Consider the following 24,623-nt stretch of genomic DNA (forward strand, 5'->3'; position numbering starts at 1 on the left):
CACTCCCAGACATATATTATATTTTTATTTGGAAACAGGGTCTCTTAAGCCAGCACGGCTGGCTTCAAACCAGCGCGATCCTCCTGTCTCCGCCTCCCAAGCGCGGGGATTACAAGCGTGTGCCACCATGCCCAGCTGTACGACCAAATATTAATTTTGCAGTCATCTTTGTATTTGGCATTTACATCACTTCACCTGCTCATTTTTTCTAGAGAATTTTATAGTAAAATGTGTGTCAGGTGTCAGAGGATTTTTCCTTTGATCCTTATGTTTCTTTATTTTTTCTCAGAGCTGTACTTTATTTTTTTGTGGTACTAGGGATGGAACCCAGGTGCATTTTACCTCTGAGCCACAGCCCCAGCCCAATTTTTTTATTCTTTATTTTGAAACAGGGTTTCATTGACTTGCATTGGACCTCAATAAGTAGCTGAGGCTGGTTGCAAACCTGGATCCTCCTGTTTCAGCCTTCCAAATGCTAGGATTACAAGTGTGTGCCACTATGCCCAGCAAAGCTGTACTTTAAAGTTGATCATCATCCTCAGTCTATAATAGTAAACAATTTTTGAGGATACTTTCAGTGAAAGGGACGAAATATGCTTTAAGATTGGTACTTAGGGACAATTACTTTGTCTCTTTTGTTTTTTTTATTGTTTTTTGGGCAGTATTGGGTATTGTACCTGGGGCGCTCAACCTCTGAGGCACACTCCAAGCCCTATTTTATTTTTTATTTGGAAACATTTCACTAAGTTGCAGAGGACCTCACTAAGTTGCTCAGGCTAGCTGTGAACCTGTGATCCTATTGTCTCCACCTTCCCAAGTTTTGGGATTACAAGTGTGCACCACCACACCTGGCTTTACTTTGTCCCTTTGAAAATGTCTAAAAGAATGCTTACCTCTTTTTTCGTCACTATTCTGAGGAGCAGAAATAAATCTTTTCTTTTTTATTCCTCTGTAATATTTAATATATTACACTGTACAGAATTATATAATTAATATTGGCTGCTTAAAATCTTAGAATGTGACATTAATTTGTTAAATTATTGATTGCTTAAAACATTAGAATGTGACATTAATTTGCTATTAAATTACTATTTTTGACCTAGATACTTGATTTCTTTGTTTTACAGGTTAACTAAACTTCAGATATTAGAACTTAGAGAAAACCAGTTAAAAATGTTGCCTAAGTAAGTAAAAATGCTCTCCTTTAAAAACTTTATTTTAGAATTTTTAATTCTAAAGCCCCTGAAATTTGTTAGGTTTTTTATTACCTTAAATGTACGTGGAAGTTATTTATGTCTTTTATTAATGTTAAACTTGGTACTATGGTAATAGTGATTTACCATTTTCTGAAATACAGTATTTCGTGTGACACAAAAGTCAACATAATATGTATGTAAAGTCAACCTAAGTCCGAAATACAGATCCCAGATTTACATATGGAGACATCCATAGGATCTTTATGTGAATTTTAAAAACTATAGAACTTGATTGTCTGACTTTCTAGTCTATTATAAATTAGAAATGGGATGTCTGGTCCTCTAATGGTGAGCTAGTATAAAAAGAAATGATTAAAGAGCAGATATTAAGATACTATTTTTAAAACTAGGTCTGTAAATTCAAAATGGACTGTAGTCTTTGGCGTCTTATTGAACAAATGTCTTAAAACATCTTGAATGCCTTTCCACATTGTTAAGATACATAAAGAGGTTGGCAAACTACAGTCTGATTAAATATGGCCCACTATTCATATTTGTGTGTCCATATTTGTATATAAAGTTTCATTCAAATACAGCCATATTCATTCATTTACTTATTACTTATGGCTAATTTGCTCTGCAGTGACAGATTCACAGTACCTATAATAGTTACTCTCTGGCCTTTAATAGAAAAAATTTGCCAACTCTTCCTAAAATTGAATCATCAAAGCTGACATGGTGATGCATGCCTATGATAAAGTACTTGGGAAGCTGAAATGGTAGTGAGACCTCATTTCAAAATAAAAAATAAAAGCAGTCTTGGAGTATAGCTGGTAGGTAGACTGGCCCATTTCAAAATAAAAAATAAAAGCAGTCTTGGAGTATAGCTGGTAGGTAGACTGGCCTTGGGTTCAACCACCAATACTAGGGGAAAAAAAAAACTCAGAACCATCAAGACTTAACACTTTTTGAGGGGTGAAACGTCTCTAGCTATTCTAGGAATTATTCTGTTTTCTCAGTACACGTGCACGTGTGTGTGTGTGTGTGTGTGTGTGTGTGTGTGTGTGTGTGTGTGTGTTTCATTCCCCTTCTTCCCCTTCTGCCCCACATCTTTAAGGATCTTTAAGGAAAGAGATCATATCTAGTTTTTGTTTTAGCTGAGTAATTGTTTACTGCATGAAATTTCTGGTGATGGTTGTGAGAATAAATTAAGAATTATCCATATTGAAATTTACAAAGGTTCATATATTTTAGCAATTTTGTATTGGCTTTGCTCAAAACTTGACTAGTTTCTAAGAGACTTAAGATAGAAATTGTTGCTGGGCGTGGTGGCATACAGTTGTAATACCATCATTTGAGAGGCTGAGACAAGAGGATCGTGGTTCAGACAGCCTCAGCTGCTACTTAGTGAGGCCCTTTGCAACTCAGTGGTACCCTGTTTGAAAACAAAAAGTTAAAAAAAAAAAAAACCATAGGGCTGGGGGGTATAGCTCGGAGGTAGAATGTCCCTGGGCTTCATCCCCAGTGCGGAGTGGGGGGAGATAGAAATTATTTACTGAACTAGCTAAGCTTACAATTAATGTGGTGCGTTAGCTTTCTATCACTGTGACAAAATACCTGAAATAGCTTTTAAGGAGGAGAGGTTAATTTTGGCTCCTGATTTTCATCCATGGCTGTCCCTGTGGCTTTTGAACCTGTGGCGATGTAGCACATCATGACCGAATACACAGTGGAGCAAAGATGCTCCCCTCATTGCATCCAGGAAGCAAAGAGAGAAGCAGGAAGGGATTAGGGTTCTTATACCTCCTCAAGGGTATGCTACCGATAAACTCATTTATTAGGCCCCACCTTCAAAAAGTTCCACCACCTCCCAATTGTGCCACAGACAGTTGTTGCCCAATCCGAAGACATTCAAAATGTGCTGTAGCTTATGGTCCATTGATGCCACAGGCAATTCACTGAGTTAACTCTTAGGAGTTCAAATATGGTTCATCAATAAACTTTAAAATATTATTTTTTTTATTTTTAAGATATGTGATTAGAACCTTTGAAATCTCACAAACTATAAAGAAGCCATAGTTGTAAATATTAGGAAAGTCATGTACATTCAGGGTATGTAACTAGACATTTTTATGATTAAAAATTATAACGATGGGGAGACCTGTTGTTTTATACATATAGTTAATTGAAACTTAGTACTAACTAAAGAATTTTGGGGCACACTGTATAAAAATAATGTCACACTCTTCCTATGAGACAGGAAAGAAGATAAAATGAGTTAAGTATAAATGAATTTTAAAAGCAGATGGGAGGGTGTTTGAGTGATACTGTGGCTATTTTCTTCTTGAATTAGGAAGCTGAATCTTATTCTAAGAGAAAATTTTATTTCTGAGGTAGGGTTTGGTTTGAGTTTTTGTTTTACTATGTGTGTTAGTGTTACTAAGGACAGAACACAGTGCTTCCCACATGCTTGACAAGTAACTCTACCACCTAGCTACATCTCAGCACTTCCTGTTTTTGTTAATTGCTGTTTTAGGAAGGCAGGGTCTTGCTAAGTTGTCCAGGCTATCTTTTGACTTGCAGTCCTCTTCCATTACTGAGTAGCTAGGGTTATATACCACCACACCCAATGTATTTCTGAGTGTGTGTGTGTGTGTGTGTGTGTGTGTGTGTGTGTGTGTGTGTGTGTGTTTACTGGAGTAAACCCCTGAACCAGGGGTAGTCTACCTCTGAGCTATACCCCAAGCCCTGTCTGTCTTGTCTATCATCCATTTATCTATATTTCATTTAAAATAGGGTTTCATTAGGTTGTGGAGGGCCTCGCTAAGTTCTGAGATTGGCTGTGAAATTGCAGTCCTTCCAAAGGCTTCTGTCTCAGTTTCCCAAATTCTCAATCCCAACTGGAATTGCAGGTGTGAGCCCCACCATACCTATCTTATTCCTGATTCTGGTGTGTATAAGTGGAAAGTTGCCAAGTATTAGTTACAGAGTTGAGGTGGAGACACTTCGTTGTTGTTATATTAGATTTCCTCTTTTTTTCTTGCATATTTTTATCATTCATATTTCCCTAAGTTTTTTTTAAAATTAATCTTTCTAGCATATTGTCTGTAATTGAATTTTCCAGTGCACTTGGCTTTTTTCACTTTTGTACCTCCTAAAACTATATCTAAAACGATTTTTTTGTCAAATTGTTTTCTGTCATGTGATCAGTTGCTGCATTCAAACTTTTATCTTGTCATTATAGTATATGAAAGCAGAAATGTATGATTGTGTTTTATTTTCAATATCCTCTTCCTGAAGCCCTCTTTTCTCAGATATATATGAATTTAATATCATAAAATGCGATTCTACTCTTTTAAGCATTTTTTTTTTTTTTTTGGTGGTACTGGGGATGGAACCAAGGGGCATTCTAGTTCCGAGCTACACCCCCAGCCTCCTTCCTTCCTTCCTTCCTTCCTTCCATTTTTATTTGGAAACAGGGTCTCTTAATCTAGCGCGGCTGGCTTCGAACCTGCGTGATCCTCCTGTCTCCGCCTCTCAAGCGTGGGGATTACAAGCGTGCGCCACCACGCCTGGCCTCCAGCCCTATTTTTTATTCTTTATTTTGAAACAGGGTCTCACTGAGTTGCAAAGGACCTCAGTAAGTAGCTGAGGCTGTGCGCAAACAACGATCCTCCTTTCTCAGCCTCCCAAATGCTGGGATTACAAGTGTGCGCCACCACACCCAGCTTTTTATTTTTTATTTTGAAAAAGGATCTCACTGAGTTGCATAGAGCTTCCTCACTAAGTAGCTAAGGCTGTCTGCGGACTGTGATCCTCCTGTCTCAGCCTCCGGAATGCTGAGATTACAAGTGTGCATCACCACACCTGTTTGTGATTTTACTCATCTGGAGAAAGGTCCTGGAAATTCTTTTTGCTTTTTTATGAAGGAAAGTAGAACCTTAAAGCTCTTCTGGACAAAGAGAGATATGAATAAGGGAAGTATAATTACAGTACCCGAGAATAGACATTCAATAAATCTAAGTTAAGCAGCATTGTGAAAAATTAGCATTGTGAGAAGAATTAAGGGGGATGGAATGGCTTGTATAAAATGTAAGGGTTGGGGAAAATTAGCTTCTTCCAGTTAAGGCCAGTAACATAGTGTCATTATAATAATTTTTATTTTTATATTCTTTCCTTAAAAAGACGGAGAAGCGGGCTGAGATAGTGCATGCCTGTAACCCAGTACTTGGGAGTCTGAAACAGAAGAATCACAGGTTTGCGGCCAGCCTCAGAAACTTAGCAAGGCCCTCTGCATTTAGTGAGACCTTGTTTTATTTTTTTTTTAATTAATGTATTTTTTTTTTTTGGTAGTACTGGGGGTGGAACCCAGAGGCTTTCTACCTCCGGGCTATATTCCCAGACCTATTTTTTATTTTATTTGAAAACAGAGTCTCACTATGTTGCTGAGAGCCTCACTAAGTAGCTGAGGCTGGGTTCGAATCTGTGCAATCTTCCTGTCTCAAGCCTCTCAAGCTTGGGGATTACAAGTGTGTGCCACCACACCCAGCTGAGACCCTGTTTTAAAATAAATAAAATAGGGCTAGGGAATATAGCTAACAGGAAGAATGCTTCTGGGTTCAATCCCTAGTACCTTAAAAAAAAAAAGGGAAAGAGGGCACCTGGAGAAGAAATATTTAAATTTATTTGTTAACATTTTCAGATAACTTAGAAATAGTCTTTGTATTCTTTTGCCATCATTTAAGGTGCTTGTGGGTTTAAAATGAAATTAATTTTCAAAGTATCAGCATATGAGTATATAGTACCAATGATAGCAGTATATAATTATCATGATATTTTGTCATACATCCTACAAAGTCCTTAAAGTCCTAAATATCCTACAAAGTCCTTAATGTAGAGCTTTTTATTTGGGTAGTTAGTAGCATCTCAATGTATTAAGTAGTAGATGGGTTTTTGTACAGATAGCCATTTAAGAGCCTAAGACTCATTTGAGTTAATTAGCAGAGTATGAAAGGTTACTTCTATGGAAGAAGAGAGAAAAGTATAATATTGTTTATTACAAAACCAGTTTGCACATTTTTCTAGTTACTTTAGTTACAGAAAAGTATTGATGTAAAATGGGAGGTTAAAAATGGTATGTTGTTAGACAGACATGGTGGCATATACTTGTAATCCCAATACTTGGGAGACTGAGACAAAAAGATCGCAGTGAGGCCCTCTATAACTTAGTGTGACCATATTTCCAAATAATAAAATAGGGCTGGGAGGTGTAGCTCAGAGGTAGGATGCCCCCAGATTCCATCCCTACTACCCCAAGGAGGGGGGAATATATTATTGCTTTAATGTAAAATAAAGATAATCTATTTTTTTATGATTTGTACAAACTTTATTTTGAATTTTATTGAATTTAACTTGACCATGGGAGGAGCAATGTAACATTTACTGTTCTTAGTATTCTGAAAACTATTTTTCAGTATTATACTACTGAAGTTTTATAAATATCCAAAAAATTAGAATACTATATAGCAGCACTACTCACAGTAGCCAAATTATGGAACCAACCTAGGCATCTTTCTAGCAGATTAATAGAGAGGGTGTTGTACACAAAATGGAGTTTTACTCAGTAATAAAATTGTGTCATTTGTACAAAAATGGATGTAACTTGAGAACATTATGCTAAGTGAGATCAACCCAGAACATTATGCTAAGTGAGATCAACCCCTCTCAGAAAGTTAAAGGTCATATGTTTTCTCTCTTAATTGGAAGCTAGAGAAAAAAATGAGAAAAGAGACCTCAGATAAAAGAGGAAAGAAACTAGTAGAATAGGGAATGGTGAAGAGGAGGAGGGGAGAAAGGAGGCTTGGGGAAAGAAACAGATCAAATAATGTTGTGTTCATATATGAAGGTATCATTTCCAACCTCACTAACAGGTACAGGGTAGGGAGAGCAGATTATGATCTGGAGGGAAGCTCAGGAAGTGATATGTGCATATATAAATGTATCACTTTGGATCTTACTGATTTGTGTAATTAGAGTGTAATTTAAAATGACAAAAAATTGTAAAAAAAAAATCCAAATATCAGTAGTCTTAAACTTTTTGAAAGTTACATAGCTGACATATGTATATATATTTGTGTGTCTGTGAAAATTCTATGAAAAGATGAAAACTCATTATTTATATTCTGCTCTGTGGCTTTAAATTTATTGCAGTTACCACTTTAGAAATGAATAAACTGGCCAGGCGTGGTGGCGCACGCTTGTAATCCCAGCATTGGGGAGGCTGAGACTGGAGGATCACGGTTCGCGGACAGCCACCGCTACTTAGTGAGGCCCTCCGCAACTTAGTGAGACCCTGTTTCAAAGTTTCAAATTATAAAGAATAAAAAATAGAGCAAGGGGTGTAGCTCGGAGGTCGAATGCCCCTGGGTTCCAGACCCGCAAAAAGAAAAAAAGAATAAACTGATGAGAAGCTAAAATTAGAGAACAATTGATAACAATCTGTTATATGTAGAAATTACTTTTTTTTTAGAAAATTGACATTTTTATTTATCCATATAAACCCTATACTTTATTACATAAGTGTGCTTTAAAGTATAGAATCCCATGAAATTGATATCTTTGTATAGTAAATTCTTTATTATTCCATTGTGAATAGAACCATGAATAGACTGACTCAGCTGGAAAGACTGGATTTGGGAAGTAATGAATTCACAGAAGTGGTAAGTACTTAGCAATCTCCCTCTCCATGTTTTATATCTGATCAAGGAGAAACTGTGACAATTAAAAGTATTTCTCTTAAAAATTGAGTGCAGAAGCCGAGCGTGGTGGCGCACGCTTGTAATCCCCGCGCTTGGGAGGCTGAGTCAGGAGGATCGCACAAGTTCAAAGCCAGCCTCAGCTTCTTAGTGAGGCTCTCAGCAACTGAGCAAGACCCTGTTTCCAAATAAAGTATAAAAAATAGGTCTGGGAGTATAGCCCAGAGGTGGAAAGCCCATGGGTTCCACACCCCCAGTACCACCAAAAAATAAAAAATTAAATAATAATAATAATAATAAGATAAAAAAAATTGAGCACAGGTATAGATTTTTTTGATTATGGGAAAATTCTGCCAGACACAGTGGTAAATGCCTCCAATTCGAGATACTTGGTTGTCTGAGTCAGGAGGATTACAATTTTGTGGTCAGCCTGGGGAATTTAGTGAGACCCTGTATCAAAGTAAAAAAATTAAAAGGGCTGGGATATGTAGTTCAGAACATCTTTGCCTGAACTTTTCTAGATCACTGAAAAATTAACCAGATATAGAAAATACAAAAGTGAGGATAAAATATGAATTAATTATAGGCCCATGGAATAGATAGCTAAAAGGTTTTTTTAGCATAGGTGAGCCAGAAAATTGAGATTTTAAGTGAAAAAAAAAAATCTGTCTAAAATGTAGCAGAAGGCCGGGCTTGGTGGCACACGCTTGTAATTCCAGCTTTCGGGAGGCTGAAACCGGAGGATTGCGGTTCTCAGACAGCCTCAGCTACTTAGTGAGGCCCTCTGCAACTCAGACCCTGTTTCAAAATAAGGAATAAAAAATTGGGCAGGGGGTTTGGCTCAGAGGTCGAATGCCCCTGGGTTCCATCCCCAGACCTGCAAAAAATAGAATAAAATAAAATGTAGCAGAAGTACTATAGTTCTGAGTCAAAAATAACTCCTGTGGCTATTGCTTACCAACGTATTCAGTGATATGATACTTTTCTGGTTTTATTTAATAGCTCTAAAGGCAAAATCATTAAGTAAAGTAACTGTTGGAGTTTTTATTGAGACCTGTCAATTGCATTTGTGCTTTGTATGTCAAGTATACTGTGATGCTAGAACTAAAAGAAAAGGAGCATCAAGTTTTTGTTCTTTAGTCAGTTTTCAAAAATAACTCCAAAAATAAACTACATTTTTTAGCCGGGCGTGGTGGTGCATGCTTGTAATCCCAGCCTTTGGGAGGCTGAGATAGGATTGCACAGGTTTGAAGTCAACCTCAGCTACTTAGTGAGGCTCTCACTACGTTGTGAAGTCTCACAACGTAGACCCTGTTTCCAAATAAAAAGTATAAAAATAGGTAGGTCTAGTAGTATAGCCCGGAGGTAGAAAAGCCCCTGGGTTACTTACACACACACACACACACACACACACACACACACACACACACACACACACACCTACATTTTTAAAAGAGGATTTATCAAACTGGATATCACTGTTTAAATTTTGAAATTATGTTTACAAGTTTGCTGTTAAAGCTGTGCTACTCAGCCCACCCAGTTGCCTTTGTTGTCTGTAACAGAAGGAACAAGAATTTCTCAGTACTGTCTCTTGTAGTTGTCCTTTGGATATAGTGGGTATTATATTGTGCGTTTTTGCTTTGGTCAGGGCAGGAGTGTGGTGGTTTGGGTTACCTTATATTTTCTCTGGTGTGTGTGTGTGTGTGTGTGTGTGTGTGTGTGTGTGTGTGTGTAGAGTTAGTGTGGGGGTAACAGAATTGTACCCAGGGGCATTCTACCTCTTAGCTACACCCCTACTATGTTTTATTCTTTATTTTGAAACAGAGGACCTCACTAAGTACCTGAGGCTGGCTGTAAACTTGTAATCCTCCTCTCCAAGTCCCCCAAGTACTGGTGTTACAGGCATGCACCATCGTGCTGGCTTTTTCATATTTTTATTATGTTCTGATTTGGGGATTTTACTGTGTTTATGAAATTTTTAGTACCTTTAAAAATATATACTTTGCTTCCTAACTATTGTACCCTTATCTATTTTTTATATGTACCAATTCATTTTTACAATCACTACTTGAAAATGATCAATAATTGGTTTTATGAATTCATCAAGCTTGCAAAAAATTAACTTTTGTACCCTTTTGGTTTTTCAACATTATATACTTTTTAAAAACTTAGTAATGGGATTGCAACAGTAAAGCACAAAAGTAATTTCTTTTCATCCAAATTACGTATATAATTTTGACCTATATTTGTAGGTTAATAGTAAATCTGAGTGACATGACTTATATTACTATGGTGGTTAGATATGGTAGTATTCTTTGCTATCATATGGTTATTGATTGTACATGGCTTATGACATAATAGAAATAACTTCAAAGGAGACATTCAAATGTGGGGCCTCAAAGGACCACTGCCTAAGACCAAATTTCACCTCAAAACCAAAGTGCACAATAACACTTAAATATTTAGGTCTTCAACACAATATTATAAACAACATTTTACCATGTAATTAGAATTTTATTAAATTTTATTAGAATTTTATTAAATTTTATTAATTTTATTAGAATTTTATTAAAGTCTTAATACTAGAATATTAAAATATTTTAATAATAGAATATTCTTGGAGCCAGGCGTGGTGGTGCATGCTTGCATTTGGGAGGCTGAGACAGGATCGCAGTTTGTGGACAGCCATAGCTACTTAGTGAGGCCTTCTGCAACTCAGTGAGACCCTGTTTCAAAATAAAGAATAAAAAGTAGGGCTGGGTGTATAGCTCAGTAGTAGAATGCCCCTGGGTTTCATCCCTGGTAACACCAAAAAAAAAAAAAAAGAGAGAGAGAGAGAGAATATTCTTGTCATGTGTTTATCCTTCGCTTGTTTGTCTTTCCCTTAATTTGAACATTTAGGATAAAAAAACGTATGTATGTATGTATGTATGTATGTATGTATGTATGTATGTATATTTGCTCCTTACTTCCTTTTTTATTTTATTTTTTTCCTGGTGGTACTGGGGATTGAACCCAGGGGCATCCTTACCTCTAAGCTATACTCCAGCTGTATTCTATTTTTTATTTGGAAACAGGGTCTTGCTAGAGACTCTCACTAAGTTGATGAAGCTATCCTATATCTCTGTGCTTCTGTCTCAGCCCTCCCATGTACTGGGGTTACAGGTGTGCCCACCAAGCCTGGCTCTCTCTTTTTATCAATGTCATAGGATACAATATGTTTGTGGTTTCTGAAACTTTTTTGCATTTTTTTAAGTAATGAATTGAGAATATCATTTTTATTATATACTTCCAAGCATTGAGTTCTCTTTTTCTTTTTCAAGAAAGAGGTATATTTAGGAAAGTAGGAAATACATATTCAAGGGGAAATGCAGAACATTTGAAGAGGGAGAAGAGGGCTCCTGTGGTAGTGCCAGACTCTTCCTTATAGAGGACTTTCCTGGGGGAGGTATGTGAAGATGACCTCTGGTAATCTCACAAGGGCGATTTAGAGTGTTCCTGGTCCTGATATCACTGTCAAAGACAACCAACTTGATGTTGTTGGACCAAATGTTGAGGATATGGCTCTCTTTGAGTAGTCCCCCAAGGAGTCCCCCACCCTTCTTTCTCTCTTTTCCTCTACCACTGAGTTCTACCCCCACTCCTTTTAATTTTATTTTGAGACAGGGTCTCACTAGGTTGCTGAGAAGCTGGTCTTAAATTGGACTTGAACCTTCAGTCCTCATGTCTCAGCCTCCCAAGTACTGGGATTATAGGTGTGCCCTGCCAAACTTGAATGCTTATAATCCAGTACTTGGGAAGCTGAGACAGGAGGATACCAGGTTCAAAGCTAGCCACAGCAACTTTGTGAGACCCTTTTCGAAATAAAATCGAGTCAGGAGTGTAGCTTGGAGGTAGAATACCTCTGAGTTCAATCTCTAGTAAAACAACACACACATACATACACATGCACACAATATTAATTAAACAAAAGTTTACACTAGAAGTTTCCAGTGCTTCTTTTGCCCAATAAAGGCATTCACTTAAATTAATTGGATTTTTCCCCTTTTATCCAAATAGCCTGAAGTACTTGAGCAACTAAGTGGGTTGAAAGAATTTTGGATGGATGGTAATAGACTGACTTTTATCCCAGGGGTATGTATATGAAATTTTAAATGGCATCACTTTTGCAGTATTTGATCTGTGCATTTTAAAATTACTTAAAGTGTATTGTTTTTAATTTTTTATTAAATAATTAGAAACAAATTATGCTTTTTTACTGAGTGCATTTTCTATTAAAATCTGAATCTTCTCATATCAAAATTTTGAGACATAGTATCTTGTAGAATGTTTCCTGTCTAGTGGTAGCAGTGAAATTTATATCCTATTTCAATTTGCCCAGGAAAATTTTAAACTAGAATGAGTTCATGAACCTTCTTAAAAATTAATAATTTCATACTACCGTAATCTAAAGTAGCTACAAAAAAATCCCCAGTTATGCTATCTTCCTGGGAGGTGGTCGACAGCTAAGTTCCCAAAGAAAAATATATGTCCATTGTCACTCTGTTGGGCTAAAACTAGTACTAATTCTTAACTTTCTTACATAATATATTTGTAGTAGCATTTAAAAAGTAATTTGAGTCCTTTCTCATATTAATATTTAGTCATGAATTAAAATTTGGTATTATTACCTAAACTTGTTACAAATTACTTGGCAGTAATTTTCTTTCTGTTTTTTTTTTTTAACTTATAGTTTATTGGTAGTTTGAAACAGCTCACATATTTGGATGTTTCTAAAAATAATATTGAAATGATTGAAGAAGGAATTTCGGCTTGTGAAAACCTTCAAGACCTCCTGTTATCAAGCAATTCACTTCAACAACTGCCTGAGACTATTGGTTTGTATTACTTTCAAATTCATGTAACTTTTTAAATTCAAGGCTTCCATATGAACTCAAATTTTATTTATTATAAACTAGTTTTACTGGGGTACTGCATAATACATCTCATTTAAAATTTTGTCTGAGCCGGGCGTGGTGGCGCACGCTTGTAATCCCCGCGCTTGGGAGGCAGAGACAGGAGGATCGCGCAGGTTTGAATCCAGCCACGCGCGCTGGTTTAGGAGACCCTGTTTCCAAATAAAAGTGTAAAAATAGGTCTGGGAGTGTAGCCCGGAGGTAGAAGGACTTCCAGGAACCCCAGTACCACCAAAAAATAAAAAAATTAAAATAAAATTTTGTCTGAAGCACAATTTATTTCTTTGTTGATGTTACTCTATTTTTATTTACTCTAAGAAAGTCTTTTTAACTGTAATAAATTCTTTTAAAAGTTAATACATCCAATTATCCAATTTTGTTTTAGCTCTTAATCACAGCCCTTAATTTTGTAACACTTTCTCAGGCCCATTTCATTATAGATTCATGGACAAGGAAACATTTGTTGAACAAATCCCACAAAAGATCTATAGTTTTTTAGGCATTACAGGTGAAGTATGCGCCACAATATCTGGCAGTCTACCATTATTGGATATGTATTTCTAAAGTTTCTTGTTTGATAAAGTATCAAGGGAATCCAGTTATTTTGATAAAAGGTCTAATTATAATCCAGGCAAAGCACACCTATAATTCCAGTATTTTGGAGACTGAGACAGGAGGATTGCAGGTATGAGTTTAGCCTGGGCAGCTTAGTGAAACCCTATCTCAAAATAATAAATAAAAGGCCAGGTGTGGTGGCGCATGCTTCTAATCCCCACATTTGGGAGGCGGACACAGGAGGATCGTGCAGGTTCTAAGCCAGTCTTGCTGGTTTAAGAGACCCTGTTTCTAAATTTAAAAAAAGGTAAAAATAGGCCGGGGATAGTAGTCCAGAGGTAGAAGGGTTCCATCCCCAGTACCACCAAAAAATAAAAAATAAAAATAAATAAATAAATAAAAGGATTGAAGCTATAGGTCAGTGGTAGAATACCTGTATGTAGCTCTAATCCCTAGTACACAGGGATTAGTACAGACGGAATCTTAAATCTTAGCATTTTAATGTTTTTTTTTTTTGTTTGTTTGTTTGTTTTGGTACTGGGGTTCCTGGACGCCCTTCTACCTCCAGGCTACACTCCCAGACCTATTTTTACATTTTTATTTGGAAACAGGGTCTCCTAAGCCAGTGCACGCGGCTGGCTTTGAACCTGCACGATCCTCCTGTCTCTGCCTCCCAAGCGCGGGGATTACAAGTGTGCGGCACCACGCCCGGCTTAATGTTTTAATATAAAAACGAAAACACATGTGTACATGTTTTTCAGTTGAATTACATAGTTTTTTTAAATTTTTTATTGGTGCATTATATTCATATATCATATTGGGGTAAAAAATCTTGTGTGTCATACATGTACACATCACTGGTTTAACCCCTACCCAATTCCCACCCCATCTCTCCTTCCCTTGCTTGGCTTAGTGGTTGATATCGATATGTTTAAGTACATTGCATGTTTTAGAGAATTTCCTTCTTCTCCCCTCCCATCCCCTCATTTAGGTTGTCTTGTTTGCTCCTCTATAGGATTTCCTTTTTCTTTTCTTTTCTTTTCTTTTCTTTTTTTGGTGGTACTGGGAATGGAACCCAGGGGCCTTCTATACTCCCAGACCTATTTTATATTTTATTTGGAAACAGGGTCTCTTAAACCAGCTGCGGCTGGCTTCGAACCTGTGTGATCCTCCTGTCTCAGCCTCCCAAGCGCTGGGATTACAAGTGTGCGCCACCACGCCCGGCTCTAGCATTTCCTTTTTTTTTTTTTTTTTTTTTTGGGTACTGGGGTTCCTGGAAGCCCTTCTACCTCCGGGCTACACTCCCAGACCTATTTTTACATTTTTATTTGGAAACAGGGTCTCCTAAGCCAGCACGCGTGGCTGGATTCAAACCTGCGCGATCCTCCTGTCTCTGCCTCCCAGGCGCAGGGATTACAAGCGTGCGCCACCACGCCCGGCATTAGCATTTCCTTTTTGATCTAGAGTTCCTCCTATGACCCATTTCTCCTTAGCTTTCATATATTAAGGAAAGCATCTGATTTCTTATTTTTTGTGACTGACTAATCTCACTTAGCATAATGTCCTCCAGTTCCATCCATTTCCCTGAAAATGATGTAATTGAGTTTTTTTTAATGGCTGAGTAAAATTCCATTGTGTACATATCCCACAGTTTTGTAATCCATTCATCTCTTGATGGACATCTTGGCTGGTTCCATAGTTTAGCTATGGTGTATTGTGCAGCTATGAACATAGATATACATGCATTTGTTCGGTAGTTTAGTTTCCTATCTTTTGGGTAGATACCCAGAAGTGGTATTGCTGGATCAAATGGTAGATTTGTTCCCATTCTTCTGAGGATTCTCCATACTGTTTTCCAAAGTGGTTGCACTAATTTGCAATCCCACCAACAATGTTTTAGAGTTCTCACTTCTCCACATCCTTGATACTTAAAATGTGCTTTACTATTTTAATATTTATATACATAGAATAGTTTGTTATAGGCCTATAAAAGACTAGCCTCAAACCTGTGATTCTCCTGTCTTAACTTCCCAAGTATTGGGATTTAGATGCCTGGCATACTGCCATTTCTTTTATCTGTTCATCCACAGGTTTCTATTTTTCTTCTCCATGTCATGACATTGTTTTTAGGAGCAGGGCTAGAGCATTGAAGAATGCAGGAAAAAAGTTCCCTCTTTTACGAATCTTACTTTTTTGTGGGACTTAATAAACAAATAGACATCATGTTAACCAGTGATTTGGGTTAAAATTGAAAATGTAAGCCTAGTGTAGTGGCACATGCCTGTAATCCCAGTACTTGGGAGGCTGAGATAGGTGGATCACAGTTTGAGGCCAGCCTCAGCAACTTTGCAAGACCCTGTTTCAAAATAAAAAATTAAAAGGGCTGGGAGTATGGCCCAGAGCTTGAATATTTCTGGGTTCAAGGTTCAGCACCTCTCCCCACAAAAAATTGAGAATATAGGATAAGGGAATAAAGTGAATGGGGTTGGGAGTGGTGTCTCTTAGATGGGTTGGTTGGTAAAGCTTTTTCTATTTGTTGTCACATGTAATATCATCTTGATTGTTGATAAGATTGGTTATAGTTTGAGCTGAAAATTTATATATTAATTTTTCTCTCAATAGGTTCATTGAAGAATGTCACAACTCTTAAAATAGATGAAAACCAATTAATGTATCTGCCTGACTCTGTAGGAGGGTATGTTTTTGTAAATGTGTAGACCCTTGAAATTTTCATTTTTAGTTTGGCATATATTTTCAGTTATTTGCATAAATACCATCCAAAGAAGATTCCACAAACATTTAAGTAAATAATTGGGGATTTAAAAAAAGAATATGGACCTACTTGTTGAAATTTAGTTTTATGGAGTTTTAGTCAAATTCAACTGTTTATATGTTCTTAAATTTTGTAATATATAGGAAAGTTTTCTTTTTTAATAAATGTGTTTCCATTTATAATTAAAGGTTAATATCAATAGAAGAACTGGATTGTAGTTTCAATGAAGTTGAAGCTTTGCCTTCATCTATTGGACAGCTTACTAACATAAGAACTTTTGCTGCAGATCATAATTATTTACAACAATTACCCCCAGAGGTACTGTATTTAAAATTTGTTTTGGATTTCTATCTTTTCATCTTTTTCTAATCATTTTTCTTATTATTATTCAGTATTGTTTTCTTCTCGCCCCCTTCCATTTGGTACTGGGAATGAACCCAGGGTATTCTATTTCCAACCTGTACCCCAGCCCTATTTTTTTATTTATTTTCTTGACACTGGGGGTTGAACCCAGCATATTCTATCTCTGAGCTACCCACAGCCTGATTTTATTTCTTATTTGGAAGGGTCTCATTAAGTTGCTGAGGTTGGCTTCAAACCTGTGATCCTCCTGGCTCAGCTTCCCAAGTACTAGGATTATAAGCATACACCACCACGCGCAGCATTTTTTATTTTGAAATAAGGTTTTACCTAATTGCTCAAGGTCTCTGTAAGTTGCTTAGGCTATCCTCAAACCTACAATCTTTCTGTCTTGGCTTCCCGAGTATTAGGATTACAGGTATGTACCACCACACCCAGTTTGTTCCATTTATTTTCTAAAATAATCTATTGTTACTTACATCTTGAATAACTACAGTAATTTAAATGTGCCTAAATACTTTCCTTTGTACGTGAACATTAATAATTAAGAAAGGAATAATTAAGATTATTCCATCTATAAATGCAAATAATAGTTTTCATAACTTTCAAATATGTTATTATTCCTGTGTTTATTACGTGTGTGTGTGTGTAATTTTTTTTTTTTTTTTGTGGTCCTGGGGGTGGAACTCAGAGGCTTTCCTACCTCCAGGCTATAGTCCCAGACCTATCTTATATTTTATTTGGAAACAGAGTCTCACTAAGTTGCTGGGAGCCTCACAAAGTAGCTGAGGCTGGCTTCGAACCTGTGCGAACCTCCTGCCTCTGCCTCCCAAGAGCTGGGATTACAAGCGCGCGCCACCACACCTGGCTTATAAATCTAATTTTTTTTTTTTTTTTTTTTTTTTTTTTTTTTTTTGGTGGTACTGGGGTTCCTGGAAGCCCTTCTACCTCCGGGCTACACTCCCAGACCTATTTTTACATTTTTATTTGGAAACAGGGTCTCTTAAGCCAGCGCGCGCAGCTGGCTTCGAACCAGTGCGATCCTCCTGTCTCTGCCTCCCAAGCGCGGGGATTACAAGCGTGCTCCACTATGCCCGGCTATAAATCTAATTTTTGATACCCAAAATGTTTCTCTTTCAGATTGGAAACTGGAAAAACATAACTGTCCTGTTCCTTCATTCTAATAAACTTGAGACCCTTCCAGAGGAAATGGGCGATATGCAGAAATTAAAAGTCATTAACTTAAGTGACAACAGGTTTGTAATAGTACAATAATCTGTTGATTTATAGAAATTTGAATGAAATTGAAGTTTCTTATAATAAGTGATTAAAAATAGCTAATGCTTCTTCCTCTTTGTATATTTAAATTTTTTAAAATAAACTGATGTAAATTTTCTGATGTACATTTTTGTATTGTAGTTACTTTTCATTTGGGGTTGACTTAGCCATACAATCTGTATTCTTTAATTATAATAACCATTTTCCCTCAAGCCTTATCTTCACCTTAATACTCTACTGTTCAACAGTTGGTTCCCCCCCTACCACCGCGGGTCTGGGGATGGAATCCAGCAGCATTCAATCTCTGATCTACACCCCTTGCCCCATTTTTTATTCTTTATTTTGAAACAGGATCTCACTAAGTTGCGAAGGGCCTAAGTAGCTGAGGCTGTCTGCGAACCACGATCCTCCTGTATCAGCCTCCCGAAAGCCGGGATTACAAGCATGTGCCACCAAGCCTGGCTAACAATTCATTTTCAATCTCATCTGTTGCTTTTATTTTTCTGGGTAGAAATACACTCAGCAGAGCTTGGACCACAAAGCCAAGGTGCAGAGCATATTGATCATTAGGATTGCTAAATTGTAACAGTATTTAAAGTAAAAGAAAATATTCATACCATTTTCTGAAGTAAAAGTACTAATGAAGATGGTAGAACACAACTTTTAGAGTTGTGTTTACATTGTACTTCATGTCTTATTAATCTTCAAAACAAGCTTATGAAATAATAAATAAGATATTCCCTTTTTTTTTACAGAAGAATCTTTAGATTCATATTTAAGCTTACTGAGATCTTGTACGGTAGTACTTTATTTAAATCTGTATTCTTACTAGGTAATGATAGACTAATGATAGTCTTAATGTTTAATTTTGTTGATAAAGAACTAGTATTTTCTTATTAAATCCCTGTTTGAGCCAATATTTCTTCCTCCCAAATTAAGACACTAACCTCAGACCAGTTGCCTTGAAAGGTAAGTACAGAAGGCCAGTTATACCTAAGTTACCAAGGTTGATACAGACTTTCTTTTTTTAAATAGGCTACTATTTTAATTTAAAATTATTATTATTATTATTATTTTTTTTTTTTTTTTTTTTTTTTTTGCGGAACTGGGGATGGAACCTGGAGGCATTCTACCACCAGCTACATCCTCAGCTCTATTTTTATTCTTTATTTTGACACAAGGTCTCACTGAGTTGCCGAGGGCCTCAGTAAGTAGCTGAGGCTGGCTGAGAACCTGGGATTCTCCTGTCTTAGCCTCGCAAATGCTGGGATTATAGCTGTGTGCAGCCAAGCCTGGCTTATCTAATGTAACATTCTTTTTTTTTTTTTTTTTTTTTTTTTTGGTGGTACTGGGGTTCCTGGAATCCCTTCTACCTCGGGGCTACACTCCCAGACTTATTTTTTATTTTTGGAAACAGGGTCTCTTAAGCCAGCGCGGCTGGCTTCGCACCTTTGTGATCCTCCTGTCTCTGCCTCCCAAGCGCAGGGATTACAAGCGTGCGCCACCACGCCTGGCATTTTAACATTCTTAATAAGTACTTCTTACTACTTTCTTATTACTTATGATCATCTTAAAATAGTCTTTTATTATGCAAATACTGGTTCATTAAAAATTACAAAACAACTTAGTTTTTATACAGTGTAGTTTTATATCTCTTAAGAAGAGTGCTTCCTGTAAGTTTGTTCTAAGTACAAATCAACCAAAGCAATTTTATGAGATAGTAGTTAATGTGTCCTTTTCTTTAAATAAAGAACCATTGACATGTGTTTGTGTGTATGTATGTATGTATGTTTGTTTGTTTGTTTGTTTGTTTTGTGGTACTAAGAATTGAACTTAGGGGCATTCTACCTCTGATCTACACCCCAGCCCTATTTTTTATTCTTTATTTTGAAACAGGGTCTCACTAAGTTGCAGAGGGCCTCACTTAAGTAGCTTAGGCCGGCCAAGAATTTGGTGATCCTCCTGTCTCAGCCTCCTAAGTATTGGGATTACAAGGTGCGCCACCATGCCTGGCTTTGTTTTTATTTTTAAACAGGATTTTGCTAGGTTGATGAGCTGCTTGTGAACCTGTGGTCCTCCTGTCTCAGCCTCCAAGTACTGGAATTACAGATGTGTGCCAATGTGCCCTGCTGAATTGAAGAATTATATTTTTAATAATGATATTTTGGTCTTCTATACAAAGACCTGTATTTGTTTTTTTCTCTCTTTTTATCCTGTTTGTATAATAAGTTATTATTTGGCATGGTTCAGAACACCACTAGATTTATCTTTTTTCATTCTCTTATTTTTTTCGTGTGTGTGTGTGTGTGTGTGTGTGTGTGTGTGTGTGTGTGTGATGCTGAGATAAAAACTCAAGACCTTAGGAATGCTAAGCAAGAGTTTTACCGCTGAGATATACCTCCACTCCAAACTCACTTATTTTAAGTACTCTCCTTTTAAGGATTAATATTTGTTTGTATTTTTTCCCTACAGATTAAAGAATTTGCCTTTTAGCTTTACAAAGCTACAGCAGTTGACTGCTATGTGGCTCTCAGATAATCAGGTAGGCATTCTGATTTTGGAATTACTAGAATTCTTATTGTGTTGTATAATTATACACTCTAATTTACATAGGACCATTTAAGAGCAGTTATATACACTAGTGCACAGGTAAAACTATATATAGGAAGAAAAATTTTAGAAATATTTAGTAACACAGATAACGAGTAATAAATAATCCTGTTAGACTTTCCTAATTTATAAACACATAAAACCCATAAAAATCAATAGAAATTAGGAAATCAGAATTTATTACTTCCTAATTTCATTTATTTATAGTGATTGGGATTGAATTTAGTGGCATTTTACCACTGAACTTCACCCCCAGGCCTTTTTAATTTTTTTATTTAGAAGTATTCTTGATAAGTAGCTGAGGTTTGCCTTAAACTTAATTGACATTTTAAACCTTTTGACCAATATATCCCAGTACGTCCCCACCCAGCCTCTGATAACCACCGTTTTAGTCTTTGTTCCTATAAGACCTCCTATATTTATTACATTCTACATTTAAGTGATATTTATCTTTCCTTCTCTGGCTTATTCACTTTAACAGACCCATCTGTGTTTTTTGAAATGAAAGGATTCCTTTTTTTTTTTTAAGCTAAATTGTATTTCATTTTGTATTCATACTACTCACTTAACATGATGCTTTCCAGGGCTTTCCATCTTCTTGCAAATGATAAAATTTTGTTCTTCTTTATGGCTGAATAGAATTCCATTGTGTGTATTTCCCACAGTTTTGCTATCCATTCATCTGTTGATGGTGATCTGGGTTGGATCCATATTTTGGCTATTACAAATTGTGCTGCTATGAACATAGGTATGCATATGTTGCTGTATTTCTCTGAATTCAACCCTTTTGGAAAGATACCCAGGAGTGGTATAGCTGGATCATATGGTGGATCTATTCCCACCTTTCTTAGGAATCTCCACACAGATCTCCATAGTGGCTGAACTAGTTTGCACTCCCACCAACAGTGTAAAAGAGTTCCTCTTTCCCCACATCCTCGCCAGCATTTGTTGTTGTTTGATTTCTTTATGCTTGCTACTCTCACTGGGGTTAGATGGAATCTCAGTGTAGTTTTGATTTGCATCTCCCTGATGGCCAGTGATGAAGAACATCTTTTCATGTATCTATTAGCCCTTTGTATCTCTTCTTTTGTGAAGTGTCTATTTAGTTCATTTGCCCATTTCTTGATTGGGTTGTTTGTTTTGTTGGTGTAGAGCCTTTTGAGCTCTTTGTATACTCTGGATATTAGCCCCCTATCAGAATGGTGGCTGGTAAAGATCCTTTCCCATTCTGTAGGCTTCCTCTTTAGGTTATTGATAGTTTCCTTTGATGAGAAGAAACTTTTTAGTTTAATGTTATCCCACTTGTTTATTCTTGCTTTAATTTCCTGAGCTTTGGAGGTTTTGTTGAGAAAGTTACTGCCTGTGCCAATATGTTGTAGTGTTGAACCTATGTTCTCCTCTACTAACTTCACCGTCTCAGGTCTAATTTCTAAGTCTTTGATCCATCTTGAGTTGATTCCTGTGTTAGGTGAGATATAGGGGTTTAGCTTCATCTTTTTACAAATGGCTAGCCAGTTCTCCCAGCACCACTTGTTGAAAAGGCTGTCTTTTCTCCAGCGTATGTGTTTGGCCCCTTTGTCAAAGATTAATTGACTAAAGATGTGTGGGTTTGTTTCTGTATCTTCTATTCTAATCCACTGGTCAGTATATCTGTTTTTGTGCCAGTACCATGCTGTTTTTACTACTATTGCTCTATAGTATAGTTTGAAGTCTGGGATTGTAATGCCTCCTGCGTGTTTCTTGTTATTGAGAATTGCTTTGGCTATTCTAGGTCTTTTCTTTCTCCATATGAAGTTCATGATTGATTTTTCTAGGTCTCTGAAGAATGTCACTGGTATTTTAATGGGAATTGCATTGAACCTATAGATCAGTTTTGGCAGAATGGCCATTTTGATGATATTTATTCTGCCTATCCATGAGCACGGGAGATCTTTCCATCTTCCAAGGTCTTCTTCTATTTCTTTTTTTAATGTTTTATAGTTTTTGTTGTAGAGGTCTTTTACATCTTGGGTTAGGTTTATTCCTAGGTATTTTATTGGTTTTGAGGTTATAGTGAATGGAATTGTTGTTTTTGTTTCCTTCATTGTGGATTCGTTGTTGGCATAAAGAAAGGCCACTGATTTCTTTAGGTTGATTTTGTAACCTGCGACTTTGCCGAATTTGTCGATCAGCTCCAGAAGTCTTTTGGTTGAGTTCTTTGGGTCTTCCAGGTAAAGGATCATGTCATCTGCGAATAAGGATAATTTCACTTCCTCTCTTCCTATGTGGATTCCTTTGATTTCCTTCTCTTGTCTGATTGCTGCAGCAAGAGTCTCAAGGACTATATTGAAAAGGAGAGGTGAAAGTGGGCATCCTTGTCTTGTTCCTGACTGTAGCGGAAATTCTTGCAGTTTTTCCCCATTCAATATAATGTTGGCTTTGGGTTTGCAGTATATTGCCTTGATGATGTTGAAGTACTTTCCTTCTATCCCAATTTTTTGCAGTGTTTTTAACATAAATGGGTGTTGGATTTTGTCGAATGCTTTTTCAGCATCTATTGCTATGATGATGTGGTTTTTGTTCTTGGTTCTATTTATGTGGTGAATAACATGTATTGATTTGCGTATGTTGAACCAGCCTTGTTTTTCTGGGATGAAACCGACTTGGTCGTGATGAATTATTCTCTTGATATAGTTTTGAATGCGTATAGCTAGTATTTTGTTTAGAATTTTTGCATCTATGTTCATTAAGGATATTGGTCTGTAGTTTTCCTTTCTTGAGGTATCTTTATTTGGTTTGGGGATTAATGTGATACTGGCCTCATAGAAGGAATTTGGAAGAGTTCCATCTCTTTCAATTTCCCGGAACGTGTTATGAAGTATTGGTATTAGTTGTTCACTGAAGGTTTTGTAGAATTCAGCTGGGAACCCATCTGGGCCTGGGCTTTTCTTTGGTGGAAGAATTTTTATTGCCGTTTCTATTTCTTTGGTTGTTATTGGTTGGTTTAGGCTTGCTATGTCCTCTTGGTTGAGTGTAGGAAGGTTAACTGTGTTTAGAAATCTGTCAATTTCATCCAGGTTTTCAAATCTATTGGAGTATAAATTTTTAAAGTAGTTTCTGATAATGTTTTGAATTTCTTCACTATCAGTGGTGATATCTCCTTTTTCATTTCTAATTTTGGTAATTTGAGTTGATTCTCTTTTTCTTTTGGTTAGGTTGGCCAGGGGTTTATCAATTCTATTAATCTTTTCAAAGAACCAACTTTTTGTTTTATTGATTCTTTGAATTGTTTTTTTGTTCTCTATTTCATTTATTTCTGCTCTAATTTTGATGATTTCTCGTCTTCTGCTGGCTTTGGGAATGGATTGTTGCAGAATTTCTAGATCCTTGAGTTGTTTCATTAGGTTCTTTACTTGGTGGTTCTCCATCCTTTTTATGTGGGCACTCAATGCGATAAACTTTCCTCTTAGTACTGCCTTCATGGTGTCCCATAGGTTTTGGTGGGTTGTGTCTCTGTTTTCGTTTGTTTCCATAAATTTCTTTATTTCTTCCCTAATTTCTGCTCTTACCCATTCGTCATTTAGTAGTGTATCATTCATTCTCCATGAATTTGAATACTTTCTTTCGAGTTTCCTGTTGTTGATTTCTACTTTTATTCCATTGTGGTCTGAAAAGATGCATGGGATTATATTACATTTTTTGAATTTGCTGGTATTTTCTTTGTGTCCCAGGATGTGATCTATTTTGGAGAAGGTTCCATGGGCTGCTGAGAAGAAAGTGTATTCTGTAGTTCCTGGTTGAAATACTCTGAAAACGTCTATTAGGTCCATTTGGTTTATGGTTTCCTTTAGTTCTAGAGCATCTTTACTCATCTTTTGCCTCGAAGATCGATCCAGTGGTGTGAGAGGCGTATTAAAGTCTCCCAGAATTATTGTATTTGGGTCTACTTGGGATCTTATGTCCAGAAGGGTTTGTTTTACGAATGTGGTTGCACCCACATTTGGGGCATAAATATTTACTATCATTATATCTTCTTGGTGTATTGTTCCTTTTAATAAAAGGAAGTGCCCTGATTTGTCTCTTTTGATGTGTTTTATTTTAAAGTCTGTTTTGTTGGATATCAGGGTTGCTACCCCTGCTCTTTTTCGGTCACTGGTGG

General features: G+C 36.7%; 1 protein-coding gene across 9 annotated transcripts in view; it reads left to right on the plus strand.

Moving 5' to 3' along the window:
* Nucleotides 1-24,623, plus strand: part of ERBIN (erbb2 interacting protein) — a gene marked incomplete at both ends in the record, with an annotated part of 97,759 nt that overhangs the window by 27,163 nt on the left and 45,973 nt on the right. For all 9 annotated transcript variants that reach the window (XM_080713821.1, XM_080713822.1, XM_080713814.1 and 6 more), the window contains 8 exons: nucleotides 1,128-1,184; nucleotides 7,852-7,915; nucleotides 12,014-12,088; nucleotides 12,687-12,831; nucleotides 16,087-16,159; nucleotides 16,426-16,555; nucleotides 17,738-17,853; nucleotides 20,348-20,417. In XM_080713821.1, the coding sequence (XP_080569947.1) occupies nucleotides 1,128-1,184; nucleotides 7,852-7,915; nucleotides 12,014-12,088; nucleotides 12,687-12,831; nucleotides 16,087-16,159; nucleotides 16,426-16,555; nucleotides 17,738-17,853; nucleotides 20,348-20,417 (730 nt within the window). The remainder of the gene's footprint in view (nucleotides 1-1,127; nucleotides 1,185-7,851; nucleotides 7,916-12,013; nucleotides 12,089-12,686; nucleotides 12,832-16,086; nucleotides 16,160-16,425; nucleotides 16,556-17,737; nucleotides 17,854-20,347; nucleotides 20,418-24,623) is intronic.

This window comes from Muscardinus avellanarius (assembly GCF_963383645.1).
Source record: "Muscardinus avellanarius genome assembly, chromosome: 1".
Classification (NCBI taxonomy): Eukaryota; Metazoa; Chordata; class Mammalia; order Rodentia; family Gliridae; genus Muscardinus; species Muscardinus avellanarius.